This window comes from Rattus norvegicus, chromosome 5 (assembly GCF_021556685.1).
Source record: "Rattus norvegicus strain SHRSP/BbbUtx chromosome 5, alternate assembly SHRSP_T2T, whole genome shotgun sequence".
In the NCBI taxonomy this organism is placed as follows: domain Eukaryota; kingdom Metazoa; phylum Chordata; class Mammalia; order Rodentia; family Muridae; genus Rattus; species Rattus norvegicus.
Window position 1 is genome coordinate 80914868 of NC_141538.1, and position 18347 is coordinate 80933214.

Here is an 18347-nt window from a genome sequence, read left to right on the forward strand (position 1 = left end):
CTATGGCTTGTAAATTAAACAAGTCTGGTTGGCCAGGTAGTCTCAGGGATTCTCTAATCTCAACTTTCCCAATTATGAGGTTATAAGAGCACAGCAGCACATTTAGATTTTGATGTGGGTCCTAGGGATGGGATTCAGATCTCTGTACCGCTTAACAAGCTTTTACTGATTACGTTATCTCCTCATCTCCTTGTTCACAATTTTAAGGGTTTCCTATTTTAATCTAAATACATCTTGAAGGTTAAACAATACCAAACCACTCAGCTGTCAGAGTTCCCACATTAATCTTCCTCCAGAGATTGCTCTTCCGAGTGAATTTTCATATGTTTGGTAAGAGAAGCATTTTGTTTGAAGGCTTTACCACATTCAACACACTCATAGGGTTTCTCTCCAGTGTGGGATCTCTGATGAATAACAAGTGGTGATTTTGCATTGAAGGCTTTTCCACACTCATAACATTCAAAGGGCTTCTCCCCTGTATGAGTTCTCTGATGTACAATGAGGTGTGACTTCTGACTAAAGGCTTTTCCATATTCTACACACTCATAGGATTTCTCTCCTGTATGAACTCTCTGGTGTTGAGTAAGAACCTCAATTTGCTTAAAGGCCTTATCACATTGATTATATTCAAAGGGGCAACCCCCGGTGGGAGTTCTCAGATGGTAGGTAAGAGATGAGCTATGTCCAAAGGCTGCCGCACTCCTTACATTTATAAGGTTTCTTCTTCATGTGAGTTCTCTGATGGATAACTAGGTGTGACTTTTTGCTAAAAGTCTTCCCACATTCAGTACATTCAAATGGCTTCTCGCCTGTATGAATTCACATGTGTTTAGTCAGGGATGAGCCATACTTAAAAGATTTGCCACATTCATTACATTCATAGGGTATTTCACCCGTGTGTGTTCTCACATGTTCGGTGAGAGATGAATTATATCTGAAGGATTTGCCACATTCCTTACACTTGTACGGCTTCTCGCCCGTGTGAGATCTTATGTGTTGCATAAGGTTTGAGCTATGCCTAAAGGTTTTGCCACATTTGTTACATTTGTAGGGCTTTTCTCTGGTATGGATTCTCAGGTGGTCAGTGAGGGCATGATTGTGACCGTGGGCTTTGCCACACTGGACACACTTGTATGGCTTTTCCCCAGTGTGAGTTCTCTGATGTACGACGAGGTGGGACTTTTGGCTGAAAGCTATCCAGCATTCGTTACATTCATATGGTTTCTCCCTGGTATGAGTTCTTTGATGGTGAAGGAGCCCCTGTTTATGGCTGAGGACCTTCCCACATTGATTACATTCATACGGTTTCCCAGAACCCGGAGCCTTGTCGAGATTAGATGGACTATGGCAGGGTGATTTCCGTTTCTCCTCGGTCTGAATTTTGTCTTCCTTGTTATGGGACGCGCTATGATGGCATACTTTCTCACATTTCTTGCCTGTTTGGTTTTTGTCACTTTTACCAAACAATTTATTGTTGGGTGACTTGTCACATTTCTTTCTAGTTGAAATCTCATCTCTGTTCACATCGGATGCACAATGGCTGAGTGATTTCCTATGTTCGTTAGCTGTATCAGGTTTCTTTTTCGCAGAGTTTTTAATCTGACTGGGCAAGTCTAACTTCTGATTCAAGTTCTTCCCATACAAATTGGATTTATGCAATCTTTTTTCAGAAGGATCGTGTTTTGAATGGACATTTTTCTTCTCCAACAAAGTACACTCACTGCTTTTCTTACTGTTTGAACTTTTCTTCCTGAATGTCACTTCTGTAGTTAGTTTCCTTTGGAATTTCTGCTTCCCCTCCGTCTGTGCACCATCTTGTTGGACCTCTAGAATAGAATTGATGAGAGATTCTTGTGATTTCTACACCCCCACTGAACTTCTGTATAAATTTCCTAAAGAGATGCCATCCTTGGTGGGGTTAAATATGTACCACCCTAACATCCCAATAATAAAATAAGCATCAGAAAGGACTGTCTCTGTCCTCTTGGACCCAATAGAAAGAAAGCTATAGTAAACCAGGGAAAAGAAAACTGAAAGAGTTCGCTGCTTAGAAACAGGGTCTTGTAACCTTAGGGTAGATGATGAAATACACACAAGGAATGTGGAACAAACAATGCATTAAGTTAAAAAACAGATTTGTGGTTATGCCAGGTATGGTGGCACATGCCTATTATTCCCATTACACGGGAGGTTGAAATACCTTTTCATAAGTTTGAGGTCAGCCAGGGCTACATAGCAAAGCATTACTAGTCTCCCCACTGTGATTAAATTTAGGATGCCATGATGTAAGTGTTATAAAAGCCATTCTTATCCTACTTACCCACACACAGAGGGAAGCAGAAATGTAGGACTACTTGTTCTCAAGAACATAGTGTACATAGTTTCACTTCCCTGTGACCTCTAAGTTGACAGTTCTTGTTCCTGGTGAAGTCTGGCTAAAGTCTCTACCCTTGGGTTGTAAGAGGTGTACTTTTGCCTATTCAATCAATCCCTCTAATTTTACTAAGGCTACCTAAAATAAACTAAAACAGAACACATCTTCCAAGGAGTACTGAAGAGCCAGCGGATGACTGGGGTGCTACGAAGGGCACTGCTCCTCCCTTCTTTTCCATGAGCAACGTACCAAGGACATTCTTACTAACTACCAACAACTCCATGATTCCTCTAAGTTCCCTGATGCTTTTGCAAAGTCATGAAATTCCTAGCAACTCACTTGGGAGATGCTTTACTGTATGGGTTTACAGTGGGTGTCCACCTGTTTTCCCAGTGACTTGTGGATTGCATGCCTTTGATCCTGTCACCATTCCAACAGGTGATGGTCAATTTCAAGTTGATTCATGGCCCGAACACTTGCTCATGTTCTTTTTCCTACACATTGCCCAATTGAAAAATGTACATTTAGAAACGCTCTTCTTCTCTCAGCCCAATCCCTTACCAGCTCTCTGTATAGAAATGGAACGGAGAAATTATCTGAGGTAAGAGTTTTAAACATTTAAAGAGAGAAACATAGGTAAGAGTGAATAGCCACTCCAGTTTCTATGGAGAAAACCAGAGCATCTGAATGGATGTCTAGAATTCTCACTTTTATGGAGGGCATTTAGGAGATCCTGGTTTGGGGTAAACTATGGTGGCTGCATTCATGGGGCAGAGTTCCAGACCAGTCAGGGCTACACAATAGAAATTTATGAGAGAGAGAAGAGAGAGAGAGAGAGAGAGAGAGAGAGAGAGAGAGAGAGAGAGAGAGAGAGAGAATTTTTGGTGGAAATCTGTATAGTATAGAAGAGGGAGTCCAGAACTGAACTGGAGCCACTCTTTCACCCAGGAACTCAAGACTTGTACCCTGGGATAGAGAAATGAGCAGGACTCTCCGGGCAGCAGGACTCTCCATCTTCTGATACCCAGTGATGATGGGGGAAGACAGGGACAAATTTCCATCTTAAAGGACGTGATCAAGAATTATACCTGTTCTCTTGACATGTAAGATTAAAACAATCTTTGCCCGTGTGTACACATGTTCATCTGGATTTGTGCACATACCCACATGCCCGTGCATGTGCATGCCAGTTTCCCATCAAGCCATTCCTGGACTGTTTTCTTCATCTTAGGTTTGCAACAAGGTTTCTCACCAAACAGCTCACCAGTTGGCTAGACACGCTGGCCAACAAGTCCCACCTCCGGTCTCCACCGCCTTGGTGCCAGATTACAGGTGTGCACCTCCAGGCACACCTTCTTACATGGAGGTTGAAGAGCTGAACTCAGGGTCATGCTCATGAGGCCAGTACTTTACAAACTGAGCCATCTCTCTAGCCCAATAACCAACTTCCTACAGGGATGGATGGAGCTGTCACAATGAGTATCCACTCCCCTAAAAGACAGAAATTATGAAAAGACAACTTCACTATGAAGGTTTTATGAATCACAGTCCTACTACGCGACAAGATCATACCAGGGCACTAATAATTGATGAAGGTTAAATAATTTTCTCTTCCTTTCTTGTTTTTTTCTTGCTTTTCAAGGCAGGGTTTCTTTGTATAGCCCTGGCAGTCCTGAAACTCACTCTGTAGTCCAGGCTGGCCTCAAACTCACATAGATCTGTCTGCCTATGACTCCTAAGTGACAAGATCAGAGGTGTATGTATCCCCCTTCTCAGGAAATAATTTTCTTAATTTGAGACAGCAACTGGAACCTGAATTTTAAGAGAAACCAAATGTCACTTCAGAAACTGAAGCATGGGCTCACTGGGACCTGCAAGTGCAGGTAATGCTTATGAGTGACACATCTGTACTGCGAATCAGGGAATGTGGACTCGTTAAACCCTCCTAAGTACTAGACTTAGAGATAAGACAAGCCGGATTCGTGTAGTGTCAGTGACAACTAAGAAAAACCAACAAATGGGACTTGACAAGAGGATCATAAAACACACGTCATAAGCAGGGAGGGTTAAGGGAGCCTCTGACTAATAAGAATGAGACTTTCTATTTCTAATTCTATTCTAATTCTAATTCTTTTCTAATTCTATATAGCTGAATTTCCTACAAGCCACTCCAATAAGAAGGTATGAAAAAGACGTCGGAGATGTCTACCCATAAGCTGCCAGTCTAGAAAAATTAGCTTGTATTTGCATACTGGGAGATCTTTTGGAAAGATGCAATAGAGGACTAGTACACCAGGACAAATGACATTAAGGAACCATCAGCAAACTAAGGAGAGCTGGTAACTCATCCATTTAAAGACACAGCAATCCAGAGACTAAGCCACTACCCAAAGACCATACATGGGCTGACCCTGGGCTCCAACCTCATAGGTAGCAATGAATAGCCTAGTAAGAGCACCAGTGGAAGGGGAAGCCCTTGGTCCTGCCAAGACTGAACGCCCAGTGAACGTGATTGTTGAAGGAGGGTGGTAATGGGGGGAGGATGGTGAGGGGAAGCCCATATAGAAGTGGAGGGGGAGGGATTAGGGGGATGTTGGCCAGGAAATCTGGAAGGGGAATATAATCGAAATGTAAATAAGAAATACTCAAGTTAATAAAGATAAAAAAAATAAAGGCACAGCAAGAACTTAAGGTTGACAGCCATTAACAAGGGCACTAGAGGGCAAGAAGGTTGACTAGAGAGTGATTGTGTAAGTTACTTTCATATTGCTGTGATAAAATGCCATGACTGTGTCAACAAGGGGCAGATGGTTTCAGAGAGATACGCCCCTCTCTACACTCATGACAGGGAAGCATGGCAGCAAGGGACCGTCACAGAGCAGGAAGCTGAAAGTCACATCTTGACCTGTAAGTAGGAAACAGGCCATACCTCTGTGTGTGGCACACACATGCTGGGCCGGCCCTAATGAAAACACCCACCAACTGGGTGATGTCTCAAATGCCTGAGACTATGGGGGAATATCTCATTCAAATCATCCCAGGGATTAAGGACCAATGGACACTTACAGAGCAGGGGTATGAGGAGTTTTGTAGTCAATGGAAGGAAACAAAATTATTGGGAGTGTCCACCATCTCCAGAGATGCAGAAAAGAGACTGATCTAAGAATGTCTAAATTTATTACGAGAATATATGACAATTAGGGAACTTTTGTGCAGGGAGGGGACAGGAAAAATTGAGGATTCTTTTTTAAATATGGTGAAGAGGAATGAGATTGAATGTTGAAGAGTCTTCTGGAGGCTAAGCAATAATTATACAGTAGGGAAGGGGCTAGGTGAGGGAGGTGACTTCAGGCTACTGAGCACTGGATTTCAGCTTTGTCCCTACCACTGTCAGAATGGTGACTGACTATACTCTTACTCCTTATGGAAGACCATGCCTCTCGGGCTACCCTATAGCATGGCATTTGGAATTGCTGCACCTCCTCTATAAAGAGATTATCCATGCCTACCACTGAGCCAGGCGGCTAGCTCTTACCATTTGAAAGTGAGCTACAGTGGGTAACTATCACATCCAAGCAGTGATTTAAGGAGTAATTAAGTGGTTCAATTCACCCATTCTTTTCTTCTCCATGAAATAAAAGCTTGTGGCGAGCTGCTCATGTGGACAGGTTTACAGGAGAAGGTGATATTAGAATCTCCAAGGTAAGAAAATTCCTGTACTGTGAATTCCTTTTCTCCTGAGAGATTCTGGTGTTTTTTCTACTAGTTCCTGGTTAAGAGACAAAAACCGGGAATTTTAAGAAAAAAATATTTTTTCCATATTGGGGATCAAATCTAGGTCCTTGTGAGAAATCACTCTCTATTCTGAGCTGTATCCCCAGCCCTAATGAAAGTTTTCAAATTACTCTTTGAAGAATTCCAAGCTTACCACCAAGAAACTAAAGACTTATTGCACTGGTTCCCGTTTTCTTGAGTCTGTGCAGACTACTTGGGCTGTCCTTATTCACCTTTCCTGAAGAACATCGCTCCTCTTCTCCATCCAACTTAGAGACTGGGACTTGTCTGGGATCTTGATTTCCTACTCATAAGAAATGGTAGACACTGAGGGTTGGACCAACCACTTCAGAAATCAAGCCCCAACTTTTTACTTCAGGGTCTTTCAAGGCTAATGAACATATATGGCTTCTGATGTTTCAAAATAAGGATGCCCATGAACCTCAACTAAGCACACCTTCCCTTTTGGAGGCAATGACACAAGCATCATTCCTAGCACTTGTTGCTATTCTGTCTAAGCTCCACCCCCACAGCTACTTGGCAGCAGCCAGGTATGCTCTGCCCCACAGTTGGCTAGCAAATGGCATGTATAGTACCTGACACAATAAAAGGAGCTGCTTGCCCCCCCCACCTCTTATTCCCTCTTACCCTCTCTTTCCCCTCTTGCTCTTTCTTGTTCTCTGTTCTTGTCCCATCCCCCTCCCCCATGTGCCCATGACTGGGCCACATGTCCTCTCTCCTACTCTTCTCTCATTAAACCTCGTCACGTGAAACCATGGTGTCTTAGTATTTTCTGTCCAGTCAAGGGTTGAGATAAAAAAACCCTAACAGTACTAAAAAGGGATCAAAAGTCCCTGACCAACCAACCAACCACCACGACCACCACCACCACCACCACCACCACCACCACCACTGCCAAAATAAAACAAAACAAAACAAGAAAACATCAAGGGGAAAAATGAAGGACTTGAGGAAGAAGGGACCGCAGGGAACATATTCTGGGTGGAGGTGAACTGTTCTTACCTATTGAGGCTGGATTGTTGCAGTTCTCTAGCTTTGTATCCTTGTACACATTTCTCTGCCCAGGTTCCAGCTGCTCCCATTCTTCTGAGGAAAAGCCACAGACACATCCATGAATGTTACTGACTCCTATCATTCTTATTCAGTCCACAGAGAATTAGACAGTTCGACCGCAACAACGCTCACCGCTTCCCCCTCTTCTTCTTTACAAAGGGATTGGCTCTGTCTCTGGTGTTTAGAATTTCATCCTTGGCTTTGAATGTTTCTCCTATTTCACATCTCATTTCCACAAAGTATTTGTTATCGAAGGGGGAAGGCTTTAGGTGAACTCCAGCCGCCATGTTGACCTGGGACTAGCGAGTTTGTCTGGACCTTTCTCTGGGTTGCGGTCCCTTGGCTTATGGCAACATTGTCAGACCATTTTCTATCTTCCACAGATTCCTGGACTGGAACTGTTACCTAATTTTGTAAGTATTCTCAAGGATAGCTTAGCTTGTGAACACTTTGTTATTTTGTCTCTAAACTTTTGCCAATACTAAAAGTGAAAAGCCAGGCACGGTGGTGCATGGATGAGGCTGAAGTCACTGAGGAGGCTTTAGTAAGAGAATGATGTGGACCGTAGCGGGGGGGGGGGGGGGGAGACAGAGAGACAGAGAGAGATTTCAGCAAAATTGGTTGGCTCTCTCAACAGCTTTTTGCCATAATATACCAAACCACAACAAGAACTTGATTCAGGATCCTGAGCTTGATCCAAATTTAATCTCTCGAACTAGGGGCCAGAGGATGCTATGGGGTGCTGGGCAAACTTTTGTCTTTATCCATTGGGCCTCTAATGACCAGACCTCCCCCGACCCCTAGTGTGTCCTGAACCATGCTGAGCAGCCATAGCCTTAGAAAGATGTGTCTCTCCTAGATCTGTTGGAAAAGATAGTCTATGGATGGAAGAATCGTGCAGCAAGTCTCAAGTGTCTAAGGTCCTTATAAAGCCTCTAAGGCAGGAGCCCTAGAGGGCATTCATCAGGTCTTGGGACTGCTCCAGAGGTGGTGAGATCCTGAGACTCAGCTTAGATTCTGGGACATGAGGAAGGATCTTGGGTACAGGACTAAGGAGGTCCCCTCATTCTCTCATGAGTTAGCCCTCTGGACACATAGACATACATTTAAGTGTAAGAGTAATCATTTATTGAACTGCAAGAGCAAGAAATTTGTGCGGAATGATCATGGGTGGGGCAAAGAGAAATTTAAGAAAGCTTTTAATTCTCGATGTGTTGTCCTGGGTAACTAGGGAAGATGCTGGAGAGACCGGGATTGCACTTTTCTGTGAGACAGGATGGAAATCAGATCGCAGAATTTGTCTCAGGATGCTCCATGGACAGGAAATGGTGATGCTGGAGTCCTGGTGAGAAGTCTCCACTCAGCACTGAGTAATCAAGGAAGAAAGGATACAGGAACCCATTAAGCACTTCTTGGATTGACTTCTGGACAGAGAGGCACTCTATTATGTACAAGAAAGGATGAAGAAATAGATCTTGCCCTGCATTATAATCAAAATTATTTGCCAGAAAACAGGGATTAAAGGCATAGAATAAATTACACTTTCCTTATGGATGGCCTATGAAAAATGAAGTAATGAAAGGTCTGAGGCTTGGTTCCACAACCTTTGGCTCTGAAGAATGGTCATTGCCTTGAGGAATAATGGTGAAAGCCTTGGCCACTTGTAAAGACTTTCCTACATTATCTGAGTGAAGTCTTGGGAAGTGGGAAAGAGGGGTCAAAGGAGTCTGCTCGCCAGACTGGAAGAGAAGTGGAGATCATGCAACTCCACTTCCAGGTAAGAAGCCAAGGTTGTATGGAGTACAGATGAAGATCTTATTCTCCAGAGTTGGATGGAGTAGGACCACAGACTCTGAAGAGCAGTCATGCTCACATCCTGCTACTCTCTGTTTCAAACTTTAACTCTTAATGACACTTAACACATCGCTGAGCCATTTTTACACAACTGTGCAGCAACTATGGAAAACTCACTCCCTTGTTTTCTTGCCTAAGTGCTTCGTTCACTTTACATTAGAGCTCAAAATAGGACCAGATAGTCACAAATCCACATAATTCAGTCATTTTTCAAACTCTCCTCAAAGACTCCTTATCAAATTATTCTTATAATAATTTGGGGGCACAATACTAATGCTTTTGGAAGGCCTGGTCCATGCCCACCCACCCCTTGCTCTCACTGGAGATTGCCCACCTGGAGGCTCAGGCCTTTCTTCATCCTCGGGCCTGGAGACAGCGATCTGCAGGGTGAGAACAAGAACGTGTTCAGGTACCAGGTCCACGTTATTCCCCGAAGAGAAAATGAGGTGCCTCTACAGCTTTCAACAAATAGCTGATAGCCAATCCCCCAGGGTCATTTCTTCTATGATATGATATTCAGAACGAGAAAAATAAGTGAGTCCTGACTTACCAGTCTTGGTTAGATCAATGATATTGTCCCTAGTGATTCCATGCGCCTCACATAGTTTTGCAAACTTTTCCTTGATGTCTGAACTCAGATCTTTTGTTCTGCCTGTGAAAAGAGCAGCAGTGAGTGTAGCAGCTGTGTCCTAGGCATTGACCACAGAACTAAGTGAGGGGACAGGGGCACCCCCATAAGGATGAGAAAATGGCTGGTGACATGGTTGACAGGTGTGGGTCCAATCTATCCTGAATGTGGCACCCACGGAATGGCCTTCTGGCACACGGAGAGATTTCAGAGTGTGCCCATCACTGTGCTTGAGGCAGGGTGCAGGTGAACATCGTCGACCTTCAGGAAGTGAGGAAGAGGCAGGACCAAGCTGGGAAGACTATACTAAAGCTCGAGTTTCCTTCCTGTTTTCCCACCCCAAATCAGTGTCCGTGTGGAAATACTTTACCGTAGAGCACCATCGCCTGGAAGATTTCCCCGTTCTTGAAATTAATGAGATGAAACATGACATATCTGTCATAGTCTGTCTTCAGTATAGTAAATGTATTCCCTCCGTCATCTGTGGAGGAAATGGGACACAGCTCAGAAATACTCTGGTCTGCATGAAATTATGTAAACCCTTTACCTGTACTACCCCGAACATAAAAATCATTAAAATACATATCCTGGAAGAGATGTGGGGCGGAGATGTCTCTGCTTCCCATCTGTAGCCTTCTGGACTTGATGAAGTAACTTCTAAGGAAGGGGCCCTGGGACCATGCCCACTAGAGAACACTTAGCCACTGCAGTGACTCACTCTCTCTCATCCTCTCTGAGGCTCACCTACCTCCCTCAGCACCTTCAAGCGACACGTCTGCCTTTCATAAGTCTGCCTTCTCACATGGCTACATCCTGAGCAATGTACACCGGTGCTAGCTACTGGGCAGTATCACATTCCACCTCACCATACTTATCTCCCTTGCCTGCCACAGGGTGCTAGCTATTAGATGGCCCCCATGTCCCTGGCTAAATCAACCATGTCAGGAAGTGCTTGAGATTCTACAAGGGGGTGTGGTGAGTTCCCTAGTAGAAAGTTTGACTGGGAGGTGCAAGTTCCTGAGTTCAATTCCCAGCAACACATAGACACACACACACACACACACACACACACACACACACACACACACACACACAAGATAATGGTAGTAGGGTTTACTAAATTACTTGTGGATAGATATATAGACATTCTATATACTTACACTCAACAAAATATTCGCCATCCTCTGGCGTTTTGTAGGCAACCAAATATAGTTCCCTGCACTCTCCATTTTCCCTGTAAAACAGAGCAAGCTGATGCTTAGGGGATTTTTGATCTGGCTGGCTTCTTCACCCTCTACTCTATAGGTATCTCCAGTTTCTCATTCCATTTTACTTTTGAATATTTTTGCAAAATTAGCAAAATGGCTTTTTAAAGGTTATTTCGTTTCTGTCTGATACTTTAGTAATCAGGAATTTGGGCTTATTTATTCTTCCTCAGCTAAGGGCAAACACCTCACTTACTTAATACGGAACTTGAAGCCTAAGGAATTCTCCAAGACATCGATGTGCTGCATAAAAACTCTCATGCTGCCATTCTCTTCTATCTTTTCTCGTTTGTTAGAGGCCACGACAATAGAAAACCAATCCCCATTGAGCTGTAATGGATAAGAAAATGCTTAAGGGAGAAGGGGGCAGGGATACCGCATGGACGTGTTTCTTCTTGAATTTGGCTTGATAGAGTTGTCACAATACCTAACATTCTGCCCATGCCTCTCAGTGAGAGCAGAGGTCCCCAAATCTTGTTAGATCTGAATAGCATACAACTGGTCTTATTTCAATGTCTGAGGCCATTCATTTGTCTAATAGAACAGGCCACTGTACCCATCCCCTCAGCGGACCCGCTTGGCTTCAAGAGTTCTCCAAAACACTCTCTGAGTCAGAAGTTACTATTCGCTGAGCATACCTTGTCCACATCGAGGTTCCCTCTTGTGGAACTAGCGTCTTCTGCATGGCCACAGACCAGGGTCAGGCCCAGACTCAGCAGCAGCAGCAACAGCTTCATGTTGGTAGGGAATAGAATTGCCTCTCTGTCGGGACAATCTCTTTGCTGATGGTGCCCACACTCCACCTCCAGCACGTTGCTCATCTTTATACTCTCTCTGGGTTCGAGTGTTTTTTTTTCCTTCTCATATGGGCCTCCTTCCCTCAGGCTTTTTGGAATGTTTTCTCATGTACTGATGTGAAGCCAAGGATTGTTCCTGCCCTTTTTCCAACTTGGCAATCTCATCTCCTATGGATTGATTTTTTCACTAATACATTTCACAAAGCATATTCCCAAGAAAAACAGTGGGTGTTCAAGAGGGCTATCTGGAACCAGATGCAACTTTGGATCTGACTTGGAATCAGAAAGCCAGTAATGGAGTGGGCGGGTACTGAACTGGAAGGTCAAGCATGGAGAGAATCTTTGCTTCAAGACTTGAGTGGAGTGTGGAAGAAGCTGAATTACTTGGGTTTTCTTTGAAAACATTCACATTTCATGTGTATGAGCATTGGTTTTGCATGTGTACCATGCACACACCTGGGGACAAGAAAGTCAGAAGGATGTAAAAGAAGGAGTCAGATTCTTTGAAACCTTTTCTTGCTGAGGACCCAGGTTCAATTCCTAGCACTCACATGGCATCTCAAACTGACTCTAGCTCCAGTCTCAGGAAATGACCCTCTTTTGGTCCTTGTGATCTCCTATACACATGTGGTACATATGAGCTCACTCATTCAGTCACATATGCATAAAAATAATAAATCGTTATTTAAAAAGATTATCAGGAAGGATCTTCCGAAGCTAAGCTGACAGCCCCCAACTCCAAACCCACCCCAAAAGATTGACCTCAGAATGCAAACTGCTAACTTAGTAAGGTGAACTGCTTCAGCTGTTTACCTCAGAGAATGGTGGACTTTAAAAGACTGGACATAATCTCATCATTAAAGAAAAACAAAGGTATTGTTCAAAGTCATATTTGCTGATGGAGGTCCAAGTAGAAATGATGTCAAGAGTCTGCTTACAAAGAAACACAGATATAATAGGAACATATTTTGTATCCGTATAAATTGTATTTACCCTGGAACTAGAAACATAAAATAGTGTTTGATGTGGGGAAATAAAGAATTCAAGAAGGAGGCAAGTCCTCGATAGGGTTTATTTCCACTTTGCATCAACTGTCTATAGTATGTACTATTTATTTTCATCTTTCCATAGTGTTAGCTAAGACTCAGAAAGATCAAGTAACTATACAAGGCCATACAGCCAGTCAGCGAGAGAACTTAGATTTAAACCCAAGCCTGTCCATCTGACTCAGGATCCTTTACTCTTATTAACTCCACTACACAGGTCGGGATGTTTTTACATGAAGGGAGGATGGTTAAATAGGAGAAAGAGGAATAAACAGCACTGTAGAGCTCCAGACACATCGGACTGAAACTGCACGTGGGTTTCTTTAAAATATGGAGGAGTGGATGTAGCTTGAGATTCAATGAGACATGACTACTGGCCCCTCTTGGTCTATAAGCACTTGGTAAATGCTTGACTAGGGGACTATCATTTTTCTTTTCTCCTCCTCCTCTTTCTCCTGCTCCTCTCCCCTCCTCTTCTTTTTTTGGTTGATTGCGGTGTGTGTGCACACATGTGCACACATGTGCACACGCCTGTCCCTTTGCTAGTATACGCAGGAGTCAGAACAGGGTGCCAGTTGTCTCCCTCTGTCTCCTTTTACTTTATCCCCTTCAGACAGGGTCTCCCTCTGAATCTGGGACTTAGTGTGTTTCAGATAGGCTGTCTGTCCAGTAAGTCACAGCAATCCTCCAGACTCCACCATCTACCTAGTGGTGGGGTTAAATGCAGCCATGACCACGTTTTTTAATGTGAGTTCTGAACATCTGATCTTACCTTGCTGGGAATCCATACAGCCCTCACAGCCAGTACTTCTCCACTGATCTGTATTCCCAGCAACTCACATAGAGACTGGCCTTGAGCTTCCTGAGTTTCTGAATGGTCTTGGATCTGTGGCAATCCCCTAGCTCCAGCCTCCTGAATGCTAAGATTATAGGTTGTAGCACCACGTCTGGCTATAGATTACTGCTTTTCTAGTAATGAGCAAGAAGTTGCTTTCCCAGCAGAAGGCAACAGCCAGTTCCTTCCACTTAACACTCGTCAGTACATGTGGGCTGTTCCTGTGACTGAAGCACTGAGGCTGTTAAGAAATGACTAGACAAAGCACGTGGGTAAGGGGTTTAAGGAGTGTACGTGTAACCAGCTAATGGCCCATGTGTAACTAGCTAGCATTTCTGAAACTGACTAATAGGAAGATGATTTAATGACTTTTACCTGAGTCTCAACTAATTGAATAAATAACCCATTCAGAAAGCCTGCGGAAACATTCGAGTCACTTACCTGGTGCCAGAGTGTGTTTGGGGCCAAGAAGAACATCAATGAACACGGGCTTATTTGATTCATGTCCCAGAGAGGAAATATTCTGTAGTCCCTCCAGCAGAGTGACAGATAGGACTGCTGACCCCAGCTCAACATCAGTTCTAAAGCACCTGCTTCTGTCAGTGTCAGAGGATGCTTGGAGTCACTGGAATCAATCTGCTTAACTCCCAAAACCTAGAGCAGGCCCCAGAAAACAGGCACAAACAAACTTTAAGGGACAAAGAGATTATTGGCCAGGAACTCGTGAAGGACAAAGGGAGCTAGGAGACAGCAGAATCAAGGAAGGGAAGTTATCCTGTGTCAGGCAGAAATGCTATGCCACAGTTTTGCTCGATCATGCAGTGGGGGATGTGCACCCCAAAGAGACCAGCATCTCAGCTCAAAGACAAGGGATTCTGAAGCAGTTAACAGTTGGGACAGCTAGCTATTCACACACCTCACAACCAAGCAGTCTTTACTTCAAGATCGGGGGTGGACTCTAAGCTATACTGCATCATGATGTGTGTGATTTCATTCTGCTGTCCATGAGTATTCTTTCCTCACAGGGCTCAAGTCCTCTCCCCAATTAGGTATCTGTCACAGGAACATTGCAATACAAAGATATTTATCTCAGGGGAATCTGTAAGCCACCGAGGCCAGGAACCATGTGTCCACACTATTGCATGCTCAGATGGGTCAGCGCCTTGGCAGTGTTAGCCTTCAGTCACCATTGAATGATGGAGGGAATGCAGGATGAACCAGAAGAGGGAGAGACTGGAGAGATGACTCCTGGTTAAATTCCCAGCACCCACAGGAATCCATAAGTCTTGTTCGAGGGATCCAACACCCTATGTGGGCACTGCGTGCATGTGCTGCACAGACATACATGCAAGCAAAACATTCATACACATAAAATAATCTATTGTTTTAAGCACAAGAGAATTGACTAGACTAACAGGAACTAGGCAGAAGGCCTTCTAGGGTGTGGGGAGAATGGATACATACGTGAAGGCCATGGCAAACAGGAGTACAAATAGTTCAGAGAACCAAAGGAAACCTTGCTGGAATACAGTGAACACAGGAATTACGAAATGAGTTAAGGCTAGAAAGGGAGTTGTGTCAGTTTGCAGGGGCTGCCCTCTCGAACTCATGCAGTATGGGTGACTTCAAAAATTAGACTCTCCTTTCTGGCAGCCAGAACTCTGGGAGCAATGTGTTTGATGCGTCCTGCTTCTTCTGAGCTCTTCCTCATTGGTGGAATCGTCTTCCCGGGTCTTCAGGAAGTCTCTTCTCTAATCCATCCTGTATCCTAGTCTTTTCTTTTGAGGACACTTGTCAGTCATTTTGACTTAGGTTCACGCCGAAGACCTCATCTTACCATAATTACACCAAATCACAGCCTCAGGCACTATGGGTAAGGCTTCTAATGTATGTATTTTTGGTATGCACACTTATCCTGGATCAGCTTATGTGGGCCTGTGAGGAGCTTGGTAGGGGTTGGTTTTCATGTGTCTGGGAAGGACCTGAAGCATTTTAGAATTATAGTAGGAGCATGGTCAGAGGTGTGCTTTCAAAGTTCATCTGGCTGCATTTGGATAACAAAGACCAACAGGAAGGCAGGAGAAGAGAGAAAAAAGTTGCTATCTGTGGTTCTCAAACGTGTGGATCGGGACCCTACATGGGTTCTCAATGTGTGGGTTGTGACCCCCACCTGAGTTACATGTCCTATATCCTGCATATCAGATATTTACATTTCAATTAATAAAAGCAGCCAAATGACATTTATGAAGTAGCAAGGAAATAAGTTTATGGTTGGAGGCCACCATAACATGAGGAACTGAATTAAAGGGTCATAGCATCAGGAAGGTTGAGAAACTTTAGGCAAGAGATCATGAAGGAAGTTACTGGAACGTGCTGGCAAGAGATCATGTAAGCTTACTCTCGATAGCTGCAATTAGAGGGACGTCTATAGAGAAAGTACATGGTGTTCATAGAATGTGAGGTGTTAAGAAAACATTGGTATTCTGTATCCTTATATAGATACAATTTAGAGTTATTGTGATTAATATCATGACCAAAAGAAACTTGAGGAGGAAAGGGTTTATTTTAGCTTACAGTCTATCATGAAGGGAAGGTGTGTGTGTGTGTGGGAGGGGACTCTATGAGAGAGAACTGGTTTTCTGAAGACATGATAGCTTTGGATTTATTTAGATGCAAAGGAACTTTAAATAGTTTTAAAAGGACTACAAAGAATGGACCTACTTAAGATGGAAATTTAAAAAAAAGAGAGAGAGTCCAGTCTTAAATACAGTATAAATCTAGTGTCAGAGATTTGTTTATAAATAATAAAATAACTATAACTGTGTTAGAGTGCAGAGAAGTACCAATCTGTATGACATTCCGTGTTAATTGGTTGTGGTGCTCAGCTTAGTCGCATACAGTTTCATCCATCCACTATGCAATGCAATTTTAATTAGATATATAAAAATATAGAGGAGCCAGTCAAATACTACTGACAAACCAAATAAGGACTGAAACTCTGGAGATAATAGGACAGACCCGATAACCACACCAAGGCCTTTGTAATTACGCAAGCGTAGTTATGTTAAGCTCATCTACAGAGGAAAGAGTTAGAATCTTAACCACACCAAGAAATCGATGCTGGGGGTTCACAGGGCCAGTTCAGCAAGGTGTAGGGTTGCCCCATACTGGCCAACCTCAGTGTTGCGCTGTATTCTACAGCCGCATTGCTGGGGCTTCCTTTGTGCATGTTAGGTCTCTGTTAAGTTTGTGCTTATAATTTGCAGCCAGTAGCTGGCGAGTTGGAGCACAAAACTTGTACTCATTATCGTCCTTTGTAAAAATAGAAAAGTCGAGGCTGGAGAGATAGCTCAGTGGGGAAGAGCACTCGATGCTCTAACAGAGGACCTGAGTTTCCGGCATACACAGGATAGCTCGCAACCTCCAGTTTCAGAAGATATGACACCTTATTCTGAACTCTTCAGGCACGAGTTGTATATGTGAACAGACATACAGACAGCCAAAACACTTATACCCATAAAATAAAACTAAAAATGTCTAACTAGACAAGTCAGGACTGGAGAGCTTTGTCACCGGTTAACAGCATAGGGCTGTTCTTCCAGAGGACTTAGGTTACGTTCACGGCACCCACATGGTGGTTCACAACCATCTGTAACTCCAGCTCCAAAGGATCCATTTTTAATCTACGTTAAAATATTAATCTCATCTTTCATTACAAATGTTTCACGCTAATGTTTCAACTAAAAGCCTTGGTTACTGGTCTTCTAACCTCGGAGTTACATTCTGTTCTTTTGTTTTTTGAGTGCTGAGGATTGAATGAGGGTGTCATGGTTACAAAGTCACCATTCACCATCAGCGGCCTATCCCCTATTTCTGAAGTTCGATTCTTTTATTGGAGTTACTTTAGATAGTCTGAGGTCTTTCTCCATAGGAAACTGTTCTTGGTCCTTTCTTGTGAGTTTGTCTTAGCACTTTTTTTCTTTTCTCGTCCTTTTGGGAATGCTTTCATTACTTCTTACCCAATACAAATCAAATGTAAGTGTCTTTGTGGTATTGTATTAAGTGGGGTTCCCTAGAGGAATAAAACTTACTCTGTGTGTGTGTGTGTGTGTGTGTGTGTGTGTGTGTGTGTGTGTGTGTGTGATTAGTTTATTAGAATGGTCTACAGACTGTAGTTCAGGTAATCTGTTACCATAAAGTCCAAGAATTCAGGAGATGTTTAGTCCACAAGGTTGGATGGCATAGCTGTTTTTCAGTATATGTCAGAATTCCAAAGTAAGCCCTAACGCTCATGAAGGAATGGACCTCCTAGCCAGAGGCTCTAGGGAGGGATCTTCCTTCTTCCACATCTTCTATGTAAGCTGTCAGCAGAGGGATTGACCCAGTTTCAAGGTGGACCTTCCCTCCTCAAAAACATCCGGATGAAAAGTGGGTCTTTCCATCTTCAATTGACTCAGCCACTCTCTCATTCGTGCATTGGCTGTTAAGGTTTAGTTAATTCTGGATGTCATTGACAACCAAGAACAGCCATTACAAGCCCACCCCTGGTCAATGTGACACACAATCACATGCTTAATTTTCAGGTGGAAGTAACAGCCAGGTCATAACTATGCCTGTGTAACTACCCCATGTACAACCTCAAAGGCGTTATGTATTTAATAGAGTCATAATTGTACACAGCATGATGTAAGCATCCCTCG

General features: G+C 43.5%; 2 protein-coding genes across 3 annotated transcripts in view; both read right to left on the reverse strand.

Annotated features, from left to right (window-relative positions):
* Positions 1–280: 280 nt before the first annotated feature.
* LOC148005832 (uncharacterized) overlaps positions 281–18347 on the reverse strand; it is a 51170-nt gene continuing 33103 nt past the window's right edge. The window contains 2 exon segments of the mRNA XM_087551798.1: positions 281–693; positions 695–1826. Of these exon segments, the coding sequence (XP_087407924.1) occupies positions 282–693; positions 695–1826 (1544 nt within the window). The 3' untranslated portion in view covers position 281.
* On the reverse strand, positions 8405–11936 carry LOC148005833 (major urinary protein-like). 2 transcript variants are annotated; one of them, XM_087551623.1, is made up of 7 exons: positions 11608–11936; positions 11166–11299; positions 10865–10938; positions 10075–10185; positions 9627–9728; positions 9411–9456; positions 8405–8588 (listed from the first exon to the last, which is right to left on the reverse strand). In XM_087551623.1, the coding sequence occupies exons 1-6, from the start codon at positions 11788–11790 to the stop codon at positions 9431–9433; spliced, it is 630 nt and encodes a 209-aa protein (XP_087407749.1). In that variant the 5' UTR covers positions 11791–11936; the 3' UTR covers positions 8405–8588; positions 9411–9430. The 2 variants fall into 2 exon arrangements, with proteins under 2 accessions (XP_087407749.1, XP_087407750.1); XM_087551624.1 differs by having other exon boundaries at positions 8405–8663; positions 11608–11825.

Excerpts from the sequence above, each read along its gene's own strand:
- LOC148005833 (XM_087551623.1), bottom strand. The coding sequence starts at position 11,790 with ATGAGCAACGTGCTGGAGGTGGAGTGTGGGCACCATCAGCAAAGAGAT. Across the intron at positions 10,186-10,864 it reads TGGCGAATATTTTGTTGAGT|ATGACGGAGGGAATACATTT; the intron begins GTAAGTATATAG and ends TTTCCTCCACAG. Across the intron at positions 9,729-10,074 it reads CCAGGCGATGGTGCTCTACG|GCAGAACAAAAGATCTGAGT; the intron begins GTAAAGTATTTC and ends CTCTTTTCACAG.